At 42.3% G+C, this 16,303-nt stretch overlaps 1 protein-coding gene across 1 annotated transcript in view; it reads left to right on the forward strand.

Annotated features, from left to right (window-relative positions):
• The first annotated feature begins 3,514 nt into the window (after positions 1–3,514).
• The window catches only part of LOC141981972 (complement C4-like), a 93,047-nt gene continuing 80,258 nt past the window's right edge, over positions 3,515–16,303 (forward strand). Inside the window, exons 1-7 of the mRNA XM_074943589.1 lie at positions 3,515–3,579; positions 6,089–6,281; positions 7,764–7,947; positions 8,695–8,765; positions 10,951–11,036; positions 12,429–12,511; positions 13,458–13,545. Of these exons, the coding sequence (XP_074799690.1) occupies positions 3,515–3,579; positions 6,089–6,281; positions 7,764–7,947; positions 8,695–8,765; positions 10,951–11,036; positions 12,429–12,511; positions 13,458–13,545 (770 nt within the window). The remainder of the gene's footprint in view (positions 3,580–6,088; positions 6,282–7,763; positions 7,948–8,694; positions 8,766–10,950; positions 11,037–12,428; positions 12,512–13,457; positions 13,546–16,303) is intronic.

The following is a 16,303-nucleotide window of genomic DNA, read 5'->3' on the forward strand; positions in this document are numbered from 1 at the left end:
AAAGGGAGAAAGCAAGCATGAGACTGACACTTTAGCCTAGGGTCAGGGCACTCACCTGGGCGGTGGGAGTCAGAGGATCCAGTCCCCCTGGGCTGATGACTCCTTGTTTATTTATAGTGGAACGGCTTCCTCAGGAGAGACAAAGGGAGCCCTACATCAGCATGTTCTGAAGCTTAGTGGGTAGAACGCACTCCAGTGAGGTGGCAGAGCCTTGTTCAGATCCCTTCCCCCTCCCCCATAAGGCAGAGATGGGGATTTTAACTGGTTGTTTCCTATATCCCATGTGGGTACCTAACCATTGGGCTAAAAGTCTTCTTCCCTCTCCTTGACTCTTTTCTGTGAACTTGCTTGAGGGGCCCAAGCTGGTAGGTGGCCTACCAGATCAGGCCCTGCACACAACTGAACAACCGACCTCCCTGGCTCATGAATCACTCTGTGGCTTAGGCAGGAGACTGGCGCCTGAACACCGAGTGGGAAGTAGCGGTGCGCAGGCCCGCAGGCAGAAACATAGGTGCCTAGCGAACTTCTATTGCAAACACGTAGGCGCCAAGTGCTTTCAGGTGCCTACAGCTGTCATATGGAGTTTTGGGAAGTGCAGTGGAGCCTAAAACTGGGACTTAGGTGTGTAAGTCTGGGATTTAAGTGCCTAAGTACCATAGGCACCAACTCTGTGGGTGCTCCGGGGCTGGAGCACCCACAGAAAAAAAAATAGTGGGTGCTCAGCACCCACTGGCCACAGCTGTTCAGTAGCGCCACTGCCGATCAGCTGTTTGGTGGTGCCCCTGATGAGCTAATCAGGGGCATGACCAAACAGCTCTTTGGCCATGCCCCCAAACAGCTGTTCGGTGGCTTGGGGAGGGGTTTGGGGGAGAGTGGTGGGAAAGCGAGGGCCTCAGGGAGAGGGTGAAGCGGCGGGCTGGGAAAAGGCAGAGCAAGGGCGGGGCCTTGGGGAGGGGGCAGAGTGGGGGCGAGAAGAGGCAGGGTGAGGTCAGGGCCTCAGGGGAAGGGGTGGAGTGGGGGTGGAGCACCCCTGGGGAAAACTAGAAGTCGGCGTCTATGCTAAGTACTTTTGTGACTCTAGCTCTTAGTCCTTCAGCTCAAGTGGTAAATATCTGCTTTGTAACTAGAGAGCACAGGTGCAATCCTTGCCCATGATCCACACAGAAGAGGGCGGAGGCTGTTGCAATAAATTTTATAGAAAACCTTTAGAAACTATTCTTGGATCATCTTAAAGATGGATCACTAACATGAGTGCCCCAGTCTTGAATAAGGACTTTTGTGTCTAAATAGTTGGAACAAATAAATGAATCAAAGCTTTATTTTTATTGTTACCTAGTGGGAGGCAGGTGACCCAGATTCTATGCTCAGCTCTACCGCTGACCTGCTGGGTGAGCTTGGACAAGTCATTTCACCTCTCTGCCTCGGTTTCCTCATCTGTAAAACAGGGACAATGGCCCAGGGACCTTGGTTTGTCAAGTACTTTGAGATCTAAGATGAAAAGCACTATATGCGAGGTCGGTATTATTTCTATCGCTCTCTCTCCGATTCTAAAGAGCTGAAGCAGAGGGCTAGCATTAGCATCACTACACTCACCTTTCCTCCCTAGAAGCCTGGGCTCATATGTGCCTTAAACCAGACAATGAAAATGGGCTTCTTATCTGTTTTGGGATAGGAACAACTGACCAAATCTAGGAATAAGTAGCTTGATTTTGCTTTAATTTTAAAATTAATTTGTTTTCATAAGGATATGTAAGGGGCCATTTCTCTGAATGCATCTTTTCATGATGCTGTCTCTGAACACACAGAATATATTAGCCCCTTGTAATACAAGCAAGAAGCTTAGAAGGCCATTGGTTAAAAGGACTGTGTTTCTGGTCTCCTACAGATACAAACAAGCAATAAAAACCTAACTCCCTGTAGATAAATCTTATCTTGTACATACAGTGAAAAAGGCCTTGACATGAAAATGAAGAGAGAAAAGAAGCAGGATGTGTCACCTAATTAAAATCAGAGAAGTGACTGTTATCACATAAAGAAACTGTCCACTCCAACTCCAACCAGCATATAGAAAGTGAGGGGCAGGGGTGGAGCTGAGATCAGAGAACTGTGCTTATTGAGCTCTTTAGACACATTTTAATTTTGAACCATTCTTCAAGGTTATTCACATACCTTATTGCAGTTCAAGCTTTCCCAACTATTGTACCCCTTTCAGGAGTCTAATTCTCTTGTGTACCCCAAGTTTTACCTCACTTAAAAACAACTTGCTTTCAAAATCAGACATATAAATACAAAAGTGCCACAGCACACTATTACTGAAAAAATGTTTACTTTCTTATTTTTACCATATAATTATAAAATAAATCAATTGGAATGTAAATATTATTCTTACATTTCAGTGTACAGTATATAGAGCAGTATAAGCAAGACATTGTCTGTATGAAACTTTAGTTTGTACTGACTTGGCTAGTGCTTTTTAATGTAACCTGTTGTAAAATTAGGCAAATATGTAGATGAGTTGATGTACCCCCTGGAAGACCTGGTTGATGTACCCCTGGTCGAAAACCATTGTCTTAGTGACATGTCCGCTAATCTCACTAACAGTCGCTGCCCTGTCAAGGAAATTGAACTGTGCCCTTATAACAATTGACCAGATTTTGGAGAAAAGAGACTAAAACAAGATGAGAGAAAAGAGGATGTGGGCCTCCAGGACATCCGTAAAGTGTGACCAGGTCCAACTGAATGGATGTCTTTAATTTGTGCCTGCAGTAAACATTTGTTCACATCACAAACCCAGCACATAATCTGGTATGGTTCAATGCAACCCTCAGGCTTTGCTCAGGAAAAGTCCAGAGTGATAGTTTGAGTACTGCAGGCCAGGACAGAGTTGCATTGGAGGAGTTCCATTTTGAACTTTGCTGAGTGATGCCCATGTTATACTTGGCTGTTTCTCATGTTTTCATAATCACTAAATTCAATCAGTATTTAAACGCACTGGAAAGAAACTTTCTTACTAGAACAAAGTTACAGTCAGATAGAAAAAAGCACTGTTTGTTTTATTCCCCACTCAGAATGAAGAATTGGCGTATTGCAATCGTTTTTGTCATGCCACCTTTTCATGAAACTGGTTTTAAGGATTGCATTTTCAGAACTTACACTATTAAAGTAGGCAACATATTATGAGAACTTCCCTCCACATTATTTTAAATGACTAACATTTGAAAATATTGCAGATGCAAAGAATGTGGGCAACAGAGGCTGAATAATAACATGCAAAGTCTTGATTAGGTCTAGAATGCGCATCCCCGGGCTATGTTTTTACATCTCAGGAACCTTCAGTCAGTATTGATTGCATAATATTGAGGGTTATTAATGAGTAACCCTGGGATAGAGACTGATAACTGATGTAGTCTGTGGTCAGCCCCGTTCCAACCACCACCATCTCAAAGGGAGGTTGTTAATGTTCTTCTGATAGATCTTTTTTGCAGCAAGGAAATTTATGTTGCAGAGGTTTTTGATGGAAAGGCTGGTATTTGTGCTGGGCATTTGTGCATTCTTGTGCAATGCAGAACAAGTGCCATCGTAAGTATATTGCTTATTAATTTTCTGCTTAATGATAAATGCCATGGGACAGAAAGCATAGCTGGCTGACACTCAGCTCCCTATCTCCTTCTCATGAAACCCAGATTCTATAGTCTTGTAGTGCTAGTATTTTAGGGACATAGGCATCTGGATGAAGATGATCTATAACTCAACATATATAAGATGGAAGTGATACCTGTTGACATATGGAAGCATTTGGCAGAATGGATAGTATAGGGCAGGTATTGGTACCATCAGTTGAAGATACATGTTTTCAAGTATAAAATACACATATTTATACAGTGTTATTAATGTACTGCCTGGTATTCCTTCCAGATATGTAGGCGGGAGCCTGTCTAATCTTGCTCTCTATTAAACTGTGCATTGGTAGTCATTATTAGTCTACAAGGTCCACCCTTTCCCCCTTTGCATGTGAGATGAATTTGGGGTAGGGCTGGTGTGGTGATTCAGGGTGGCTGAGAACTGTGAGGAAGGGGTTGATGGATTTCTGTTGTATTTATGTCGTCGCTGGGTTAGAATCATAGAATCATAGAATATCAGGGTTGGAAGGGACCCCAGAAGGTCATCTAGTCCAACCCCCTGCTTGAAGCAGGACCAATTCCCAGTTAAATCATCCCAGCCAGGGCTTTGTCAAGCCTGACCTTAAAAACCTCTAAGGAAGGAGATTCTACCACCTCCCTAGGTAACGCATTCCAGTGTTTCACCACCCTCTTAGTGAAAAAGTTTTTCCTAATATCCAATCTAAACCTCCCCCATTGCAACTTGAGACCATTACTCCTCGTTCTGTCATCTGCTACCATTGAGAACAGTCTAGGGCTATCCTCTTTGGAACCCCCTTTCAGGTAGTTAAAAGCAGCTATCAAATCCCCCCTCATTCTTCTCTTCTGCAGACTAAACAATCCCAGCTCCCTCAGCCTCTCTTCATAAGTCATGTGCTCTAGACCCCTAATCATTTTTGTTGCCCTTCGCTGGACTCTCTCCAATTTATCCACATCCTTCTTGTAGTGTGGGGCCCAAAACTGGACACAGTACTCCAGATGAGGCCTCACCAGTGTCGAATAGAGGGGAACGATCACGTCCCTCGATCTGCTCGCTATGCCCCTACTTATACATCCCAAAATGCCATTGGCCTTCTTGGCAACAAGGGCACACTGTTGACTCATATCCAGCTTCTCGTCCACTGTCACCCCTAGGTCCTTTTCCGCAGAACTGCTGCCTAGCCATTCGGTCCCTAGTCTGTAGCGGTGCATTGGATTCTTCCATCCTAAGTGCAGGACCCTGCACTTATCCTTATTGAACCTCATCAGATTTCTTTTGGCCCAATCCTCCAATTTGTCTAGGTCCTTCTGTATCCTATCCCTACCCTCCAGCGTATCTACCACTCCTCCCAGTTTAGTATCATCTGCAAATTTGCTGAGAGTGCAATCCACACCATCCTCCAGATCATTTATGAAGATATTGAACAAAACCGGCCCCAGGACCGACCCCTGGGGCACTCCACTTGACACCGGCTGCCAACTAGACATGGAGCCATTGATCACTACCCGTTGAGCCCGACAATCTAGCCAGCTTTCTACCCACCTTATAGTGCATTCATCCAGCCCATACTTCCTTAACTTGCTGACAAGAATACTGTGGGAGACCGTGTCAAAAGCTTTGCTAAAGTCAAGAAACAATACATCCACTGCTTTCCCTTCATCCACAGAACCAGTAATCTCATCATAAAAGGCGATTAGATTAGTCAGGCATGACCTTCCCTTGGTGAATCCATGCTGACTGTTCCTGATCACTTTCCTCTCATGTAAGTGCTTCAGGATTGATTCTTTGAGGACCTGCTCCATGATTTTTCCAGGGACTGAGGTGAGGCTGACTGGCCTGTAGTTCCCAGGATCCTCCTTCTTCCCTTTTTTAAAGATTGGCACTACATTAGCCTTTTTCCAGTCATCCGGGACTTCCCCCGTTCGCCACGAGTTTTCAAAGATAATGGCCAAGGGCTCTGCAATCACAGCCGCCAATTCCTTCAGCACTCTCGGATGTAACTCGTCCGGCCCCATGGACTTGTGCACGTCCAGCTTTTCTAAATAGTCCCTAACCACCTCTATCTCCACAGAGGGCTGGCCATCTCTTCCCCATTCTGTGATGCCCAGCGCAGCAGTCTGGGAGCTGACCTTGTTAGTGAAAACAGAGGCAAAAAAAGCATTGAGTACATTAGCTTTTTCCACATCCTCTGTCACTAGGTTGCCTCCCTCATTCAGTAAGGGGCCCACACTTTCCTTGGCTTTCTTCTTGTTGCCAACATACCTGAAGAAACCCTTCTTGTTACTCTTGACATCTCTTGCTAGCTGCAGGGTTGGTTTGATCTGTGGGAATTGAGATCTGTTTATTTAAGTGTCTTTTGAAAAGTTTGCACTGGATGGGTGCTTTTTTAGTATCGGTTTTAAAAAAAATCCACATAAGTCAGTAAATAGTCTATTCTATCTGGTTTTAGATTTCTTATTACTGCACCAAATCTGGTACGTGTGGGAGAACATGAGACAATAACCGTTCAAGTACATGGAGCACAGAGCTCTGTCAAAGTTACAGCATATTTCAAGGATGAGATAAAAAATGAGCTACTATCAGACATCACTGTCTTTACCCTCAACAAAGAGAACAACTATCAGGAAATGAAAAAAATTATGGTGAGTCAACAATCATGCTAGTAACCAAAAGCTGTCACTTAAAAAGCTGTCTGCAGACATATCATCATGAGCTGGGACTTTGTGAGATCACTGACTAGACGGGGTCAAAGCTCGGATAGGAAAACTTAAGCTCTGTTTGGAGTGATATTGCGGGTTCAGATGGTGACACTCTGTTTTCTGAGTCTATACTACTAAAGAAGTGCCCCAGCATGGTTTCAGTGTGCTCTTTGTGATGATAGGTGCTAACTTCTATGCGGTAGGTAGACCCAAGTTCCTGATCACTTTTCATTAATAAAGATTTAGTGACTTTTTCGTGAGAATGGGGAATGGAATATTGGCCCTGGTGCCTTGGCAAAGTCACTTCACAGTTCCGTTTAGATAAAGTGGTCTTCTTCAATTTTATTATTGAGGGCTTGTCTAGACTTAAAACACTACGCAGCATAGCTGCACCCTGCAGTTGCACTGCTGTAGTGCTTTAATGTAGACACCACCTATGCCAATGGGAGAGATTCTTCCATCAGCATAGGTAATCCACCTCCCCAAGAGACGGTAGCTAAATTGACAGAAGAATTTTTCCATTCACCTAGCACTGTCTACATGTTTTAACTCCATCACTCAGGGGTGTGGATCTTGCAGACCTCTGAGCAACATGGTTATACTGACCTAATTTTCTAGTGTAGACCAGGCCTAAGACTGTGGTAGCACCCCGAGTGTGATAGGCACTTTCCATACCTAGGGGAAAGTACATCCTAGCCCTTAGAATGTATGGTCTTCTAATCTAAAAATGTATGCTATTGCTGTGAGCTGGTAAGGAGCTGCTACATTGCACCCCAAAGCCTGCTTACTGTTAATGGCTGTTGAAATGAGTCCTTAAAGTTCAGGAGAGTTGAGATCTGGGGTTTTGTTTTGGCTCATTGTGGAGACAGGGATAAGCTGCAAAATTCAGAATTGATCTGAATATCCCTAAAGTTCAGACCTGCAGCTTTGGTTTGAGCTCCTTTCTGGGCAGGACATTTGGTAGCCCTTATTAATATGCATCAGATAAGACTCTAATCACATGCCCAAACGTCGAATAAATAAGGGAATATGGGGTAATATTACAGCTACCAAATGGCATGGTCACAAGAATGTAATATGTATTTAGGATAAAAAGTAATTAGATTTTAGTTATATTTAAGTTGAAAGAAGGTGTTTTACTTTTCCATAGTTCCATGGCAGAAAATTAGGGAGTGAATTGCATTTCTAATGCCAAAGAAATAATAGTCCCAAAATAGAAATAAATTTGAGTACCATCTGTATAAAAATGATATGAGCCATACAAATGGTATCAACTCTTCAGCTATTTCATGGATACTTCAATCGGATAAACTTCTTAGGCCAGATTCTCAGCTGCTCTAAGTTGGCATAGCTCCTTGGAATTCAGTAGAGCTACACTGAATAACACCACGTGAGGATCTAACACTGTTCTTCCATTATATTCAGGTCAAGCCTGATTTGATGCCTGAAGATATGTTCAAGAAAAGACGAAAACCGTATGTTCTGCTAGTCACTGAAAGCAAGGAGCTTTTTAAGGAACATGCTCAGCACACTCGCATCCTCCTGTCTTCCAAGAAGGGCTACATTTTTATTCAGACAGATAAACCTATATACACACCTAACACAAAAGGTTAAAAAAATAGTACCACCTTTCAGAGGTTAAAAAAGCTGTGTATCATGTGGTTGCTCTTAGGGAAAAAATTAATCGCAAATTCTTCACTTTGTGGCAAAAACCTCACTACTCCCCTCACCCCTTTGTGCGTCCAGCAGCTGCAGCAGACTCTAGGCACTTGTATTTATGTAGATGCTAGCCTGCTGCATTGTGACTTAGCTCTGTGTAATAGCACAAAAGGATAAAGAATTTTTTGGTTCCCTCTCCTAGCCCTTAGACATTCACCCCGGGCCCAAGTAAAATATGGAACTTCCTCTTCAAGCACACAACAATGACTTTCACCCGAAAAATATTAAAATGCAGGGGGAACACCCTCACAGAGCTTTGTGACACGCAATATGTCCCCTTTTAGTGATTGTGAAGTGACAAAATATGAGATTGGATTAAGTGATAAAACAGGAAGCTCAACATTATACACATTTGAGCTGCAATGGATAAGTGTCTGTAATGATACTGTAATGGGACCAGACTTACTCTATCTTTATAAGAGATATTCTTAAAGCAGCAAACACATTTGTTCATATTTATCTTGCGTCATACAGTATAACCTAAAAAAGACAGTGGTAGTTTTTTTTATTATGTTTCTGATTATTTGATTTGCCTTCCTGAATTGATTGACTCAGTTAACAACATGAAACTAGAACTAGAATGTGTATTTTAGAAAGGTAAAATGAAATCCTCAACTTTACCATTTTTGTTATATAGTCAAGTACAGGATCTTCACCTTGGATACTGCAATGAAACCTGCAAATGAGAAGATTCAAGTCATTGTACTAGTGAGTATTTAAACTGTGGTAGGTAGTTTTCCAGGAAGTTCAAGAGTGAGATTGGTTCCAATGATGGCTTTTGAGGACGCAGCTGCACTTTTGTTCACAGTTGTGAGAATCTGGTTAAAAAATTTTCTAGGGCAGAGGTGGCTTCTGAGACCTCCATCAAGAGTTCCAGGTAACGGATGTGTTTTTGTGGCGTGGGCATTTGTCCATTAAGAACTGAATAGAGACCATCAATTTATTCCATGTGGCCATTGGATAGCTATCCAGTGGTGACAACTTTCAGTCATTATTAGGGCTGTCAATTAATCACAGTTAACTCACGCAATTAACTAAAAAAAAATTAATCACGATTAAAAAGAAATCATGATTAATTGCAGTTTTAATCACACTGTTAGACAATAGAATACCAATTGAAATTTATTAAATATTTTGGATGTTTTTCTACATTTTCATATATATTGTATTCTGTGTTGTAATTGAAATCAAAGTGTATATTATTTTTATTATAAATATTTGCACTGTAAAAATGATAAACAGAAGAAATAGTACTTTTCAGTTCACCTCAGACAAGTACTGTAGTGCAATCTTGTTGTTGTGAAAGTGCAATTTACATATGTAGATTTTTTTTGTTACATAACTGCACTCAAAAACAAAACAATATAAAACTTCAGAGCCTACAAGTCCACTCAGTCCTACTTCTTGTTCAGCCAGTCGCTAAGGCAAACAAGTTTGTTTACACTTACAGGAGATAATGCTGCCCTCTTCTTATTTACAGTGTCACCAGAAAGTGAGAACAGGCATTTGCATGGCACTTTTGTAGCCAGCATTGCAAAGTATTTACGTGCCAGATATGCTAAACATTCGTATACCCCTTCGTGCTTCGGCCACCATTCCAGAGGACATGTTTCCATGTTGATGATGCTCGTTAAATAAATAATGTGTTAATTAAATTTGTGACTGAACTCCTTAGGGAGAATTGTATGTCCCCTGCTCTGTTTTACCCACATTCTGCCATATATTTCATGGTATAGCTGTCTTCGATGATGACCCAGCACATGTTCATATTAAGAACACTTTCACTGCAAATTTGACAAAACTCAAAGACGGTACCAATGTGAAATTTCTAAAGATAGCTACAGCACTCGACCCAAGATTTAAGAATCTGAAGTGCCTTCCAAAATCTGAGAGGGATAAGGTATGGAGTGTGCTTTCAGAAGTCTTAAAAGAGCAACACTCTGATGCGGAAACTACAGAACCTGAATCACCAAAAAAAGAAAATCAACCTTCTGCTGGTGGCATCTGACTGAGATGATGAAAATGAACATGCATCGGTCCGCAGTGCTTTGGATTGTTATAGAGCATAACCCGTCATCAGCATGGACACATGTCCCCTGGCATGGTGGTTGAAGCATGAAGGGACATATGAATCTTTAGCGCATGTGGCATATAAATACCTTGCGACGCCGTTACAACAGTGCCATGAGAACGCCTGTTCTCACTTTCAAGTGACATTGTAAACAAGAAGCAGGCAGCATTATCTCCTGCAAATGTAAACTAACTTGTTTGTCTGAGTGATTGGCTGAACAAGAAGTAGAACTGAGTGGACTTGCAGGGTCTAAAATTTTACATTGTGATTAATTGTTTTTCATCGCTCGACAGCCCTAGTATTACCAGATTGGTTCAGACTTGAACCTGTAAGTAGATGAGAACGGCTCTGTTAGTTTCCCATCCAGGTCTCATGAGGGGGATTGTTTAAAAGTATATCCTTAAATATAAGGTAAAGAACAATAATTATATTAAGACATGCAGCATATGGCTGTTTGGGTCACCTACGACTAGTTCTGTGCACCATCATGTTGGAACCTTGGGTCCAATTTCTTCCTTCCTTCCTAGGTCAGAAAGGTCAGGGAGGACTGTCAGGGCAATTTACTGTGTCACTTAGCAGTAATTCTTCCAGTCAGAGGAGGAGTCATGTATACGGGCTATGAAGAGAATCTGATATAGTCCTTCTCGGTCTAAAGTGGAGTATGGAGGTAGGGCAGAAAAGTGGAATCCTAAAGAAAGGAAAAATTAGAGCAATCTTGCTTTTTCCCCTCCCCAGGATCTAGATGCAACCTTCAGCTCATGACACAAATGTTTCATTCTGCGGGTATGAGCTGTATCTTTGTTTTTGTTTTTTCCTCGATAGAATTCAAAAGGAATGGTGGTTAAAAAATCAGCGTTGCAGACAAAACCAATGACCAGTGGACATTTTGTGATACCTGACATTGCAGAGTAAGTTACTGTGGCATAATCTTCAATGTTTCAACATATCAAAATTACTACTATTTTATTTAGGAGCATCAGAAATGTCTTCAAACTAAAAGTGGCTAGAGAGACACACAGTCTATTTTGGGAACAATTTTCCATTTCTCACCAAGTATTGTTTAGTTTTGTCATCCTTTGTTAGAGAAGAAGCGGAATATAGGACGGTGTGTTACAAACTGCCCTTTCCCCCGTGAAATTCAGACAAGATCAAGTGGATTTTAACCATTTATTGAAAACTACAGTAGGATCTCAATATGTGCTTGTAGGCTACAATTACAGCAAGGAAGGAAACTCTCACTCCCTGCTGGGTCTAGCGGGGCATATCAGCTACAGGCAAATGAACCCTTTTCTCTGTCTAGAGTCTGTCATGCCTCCATCACACAGCACACGGAGAAGCTCTTAACACACCCATATATAGCCTCGGCTACTCATGCACTCTGTCACATGCACATACACAGCATGTCTGTACATGCCCAGCCATGGCTCCCCCTACTGCTGGAAAACATGAAACACATTCTAAAAAGATAAACCTTAAAAACAAGATGGGTAAAGGTTCCTCACCCTGGGGACACAGAGTGGGGCGCTACAGTCCTGTAATGGGTGAAGGAGACGTTTCTGCTTTGATTACATTCAAGCACAGCTATGGCATCCTTTTAGAAAATGGCAGGAAATGATGGCCCAGTCATGTGTGGCCCTGAGATCCTTGTGGAAGACACCTTGATCCTTACAAGAGCCAGCTCAACCGCTTAGTGCTTATATGGTGCTGCTATCTGTATTCCAAATTATTAAGGCCCCAGTTCAGCAAACTGCTTAATTGTAATCATGTGCTTAAATCTGTCCCTCTTTAGTACAGCACTTATGTTTAAGCATTTGTTTAGTACATGCTTGAATCCCATTGACTTCAATGAGACTTAAGCATGTGCTTAAAGTTAAAGGTGCTTAAATGCTATGCTGAATTATTTAGAGCTCATAGCATGAAGATTGCCTCTTGCGAATATATTGTGACTGTCTTCTTCATATAGCTTTTTAGCGGGTAATCTGTGTTCCACATAGTTTGCGACATGGTAATTTATTGGCTTGTTCCTCATGCTCTCCAAAGTGTCTATTTCAATCCAGACTGCAATGCTTCAGAGAGACATTTATGGGCTACCCAGCAGTAAAGGGAAAGTAAAATGAAGGAAATTCATTGTTAGGGGGTGAAAACAAAGGAAGGAAGCAGAGACTGGTGTTTGGTTTCAACTGCTGGGGTTTGTTTTTTTTCCCTTATTCTATTTAGCAATACATTAAATATGTTTAAATTGCTTTGAAAATCTATTGAGTAAAAGAAACTTTCCCCTTTCTATTTAATCTGAACACTAGTCCTGGAAACTGGAAAATCCTGGCCTGGTTTGATGAGTATGAGATGTCCAATAGTTCAGCTGAATTTGAAGTTAAAAATTATGGTAAGCTAATGTTTAATTTGGAGTATGAGTACTTGAAGTTCTGACTACATCTCAGCGAAGTATCTGGTTGACCTTAGATATTAGATCTTCTAGATAACTGAGGGCCAAATGGGCATGATAGGCAGTGACCCAAGTAGGAGGTGGTGTTAACCTTTCTTCAAGCAGCACTTTGTGGGATTATACCTCAAGGAGGTGTAATGTCTCGCTGAGTTCCCTGGTGCATATGGTAGCACGCAATCTCCACCATCCATTAAGATGATGATGGTTACTCACCCCAGTGTGTCTGAATTGCTGTGTGGGCCAGTGCAGTGTGTATGTGTGTGTGTTGGGGGGCAGTGATGGGAGGTAGCAGGGTAATGGCTCTACCCCTTCTAGAGTGCCTTGGGCTCAAATTGATGCACGGAGAAACAGTCTCGACACTTGGCTGAGACAATCCATATGCAAGGTGCTTGAATTGGGAAGAATTTGCACCCTCTCATGCCTAGGCACCCATGTAGGGGCCAATCATGATCTGACCCTTAGTGAACTGGAGCATTTTATAATGAATGTACTTTGGTGAGGAACAGCTGACTCTAAGGGTATCACTCAGCCAGCAGGCCTGATTCTGATCTCACATATATTTTACACATGTGAAATATCATTGACTTCAGTGGATATAAATCAGTATTTGTGAGATCAGGCTCCTGTCCAGAGTCTATCTGTCTCTATGCCATTGTAATATAGCTCCAACTATTGGTTAGCAAGAGGGCTATCAACGACTGCTCTGCCTTTGCCTAAAGCTTAAATGGAGACTTCAACTTTCTCTGCACACCTCTCAGTACAGGAACAAAGAGCTGCCAATTTTTCCAAAGCCTTGTGCATTACAAACTCTCAGGAGTTGAAGGCACATTTGAAATGTGAACTTTTTTAGACGTGATCTTTATTTTTGTGTGTTCTTTTTGTGCAGAGCTTCCATCTTTTGAAGTCAAACTTATCCCATTAGAGCCATACTACCATGTTTGGAACAAGACCTTTACATTTGATATTTATGCAACGTAAGTATATTTTAATGGTGTCTTTTTTATGAGGCTTGGGGATAAGAAAAAGTGAACTCTGTCATTTCCTCCAATCCTTGTAATTAATAATTAAATTAATCCATAAGACAGGAGAGGCAGTTCAATTGTTGGCAAATGCATCTTTTGGGGTCCCAAGTTTGAAGACTGAATGCTTTCAAGCTATATGAGACGTCAAAATGCACTGGTTTCAGTGTCTTGACAGAATTAATAATTGTACGTTGCTTAATTTGACCATTTAAATAACCAAATCTTTTTTTAAAATGTTTGTTTTCTAGTTTAGATGCTTAGATACTAGGTTGATGAGGGCCACATAGGTACCTAAATAGACAGATATTGATTTTTTACATTGTTATGGATCATATATCTATCATATACGTCTCATAATTCTTGTTTCTGTGTACATGCTGCAGGTCATCTAACATCTGATCCTGTATAATAGAAATGAGTTGGAGACTTTCCACTAACTTTAGTGGGAGCAGGCTCTGGTTTTTCTCAAGCATTTCTCCTTCAATCTTCCATATTCTGGTCCTTTCTCTCAGTCTCTTCTTTCTTGAAACATTGCTGTGAAATGCTGCTTCTGTGCTAATGAAATGCAGTCTGATAAAGAAAGAAACAGGGCTTTGTGCCTTTCTTTATGAGCTATAGAAGAGATGAAGATGAGAGAGAATTTATTTCTGGGTTGCTAGATCAACAGGTCCCTAAGACAACCAGGGATAATTATTTTTAATTAAATGAAAAATCAGCAAATATAAGAGTTAGCAACATTCTAAAGCCCAGTAACTTATGATTTATACAGAGATGGACCTCAGCTGTTAGTTCAGACCCAAATTTGAACTTTTCCCAAAGCTCAGTGGTGTTTGGATCTCATGGCTTGATTTGGGCCAACTTCTAATTTTAGAATAATGACATCAACCTTAAGTCCCCTCCAATAAGCAAAGAGTGATGATGAGGAAAAAAGATGAGCAATGTTTGCTATTTATTTAAAAATAAGTAGCATTAATACAGTTTCTTAGACATTATGTTCTCATGCACAGGTTTCAAACGGAGACTGGCAGAACCAAGAGCAGTTACCAAAACCCTGAAAATTCAGTGATGTTCAGAGAAATGGTTCTGTTTTTAGGCCATCTGTCATCTGAATTGGAAATGCTGGTCCTACATTAGCAGTTACTGTAGGGTTGATCCTTTATGCAGAGAGTCTCAGAAATTTGGTGTTTCTTTACTTGCTATATCAATCTTAGGCACTTATATGCTCCATCACTGTAGTATATGAGAACCTCATAATTTTAACACGCCTGTGAGGTAGAGCAGCGTAGCAGGGTCGGCACCCACCTCTCACGAGTGCCCCCTCTGGTTGGGTGTGTCCACAGTCTTTAAACCAGTCCAGCCCTGGTATGGGGCTGTATCCCCAGTGCTTGCTCCCTGGAGACACTATCTTCCTGCGGCCCTCCACAGGCTCAGTCCCTACTAAGTGTCCACAGCCAGACGGGAGCTCCTTCATTGCTCCCCCAGTCCCTGCCAGCGAACTGTCTTTGGCTCAGAACTAGCAGCCAGCCAGAAGCCTCTCGCTCCCCTGAGTCCCTGCCATCCGTTGTGCTACAGTTCCCTCCGCCAGGCAGGCATTCAGTTGTTTCTTTTCCAGCTTCTAGCAGCAACTAACTGCTGCTATGTTCTGCAGCTCCATTTATATGGCCCTCCTGGGGCCTGACTGGCTGCTTCCCCCCTGCAGCCACTCTAGCCTGCTTGGAGGACCTCTCCACTGCTCCTTTGCTGGGATGAGTGTGGCAGAACTCTGAGGCCTCCAGCAGGGGCCTTTGGGGCTAGTCCACCCCGTCACTGGCAGGGTCACAGTTCCAGGGTAACTGCATCTGTATTCCCTGTCTGTGAGTCTGTGATCCCTCAAGGGCACCCACTTAAACTTTCTGTCTCCCACCGTCACCTCTTTTGTGTGAAGATCTGCATGTGTCTCCCTTCTGACCAGGGTTTTAAGGCTGCACAGCCTCCTGCCTTACATTGTGATATTCCCAGCAAGCCAGTCTGCCTCAAGGCCAGCATCTGTGCTTTGCTTTCTCTCTCAGGCTGTGACCAGTGTATTGCCAGCAGTTATAGGTTACCACACAGCTACTTCTAGGCAAGATATTTATTCTTAAGATGAAAGCATTAGAGAGAAAACGTATTAAAATTATAAAAGCTCCAATGTGCATGCTCAAAACTTACGAGAAGTCACCCATCAGTCTTCTGGGCCCAAGTAGGCCAAAGTCTTTCCAACCCTTTTTCAAGATGAGATCCTTGCACAGGTTCAGAGAGAAGGCCCTGTGTGAGTTCAAGCTAATCCTTTTGTACTAAAAACCCTTTCTTTGTTTCCTTGTCTCTGGAAAACCCAGTCTGAACCAGTATATATGAGACTCTCCAGGGTAGTACATCTCTATGGTTGTTTAGTCTCAATGACTCACCTTAATCACTCCCCACTGTTTTTTGGTTCCTGTAAAATATGTGGTAATCCTGCCCCACGGAGTAGTACACAATGATACAGAATCCGTACAGACTGAATAGAGTGACCCCACAGATACTGCATGGGGTTGCAATATCATTCACAGGCAGTGCTATGGGCCCCTTTTTACAGATGAGGAACTGAGGCGCAGAGGCCAGATCTCCACTACAAAGTTATGCTGGCAGAGCCATGTTGGCCAGGACTGTGAAAAAAGGGCACCTCTGACTGACATAGCTATGCTGGTAACCC

The sequence above is a fragment of the Natator depressus genome, chromosome 1 (genome assembly GCF_965152275.1).
Source record: "Natator depressus isolate rNatDep1 chromosome 1, rNatDep2.hap1, whole genome shotgun sequence".
In the NCBI taxonomy this organism is placed as follows: domain Eukaryota; kingdom Metazoa; phylum Chordata; order Testudines; family Cheloniidae; genus Natator; species Natator depressus.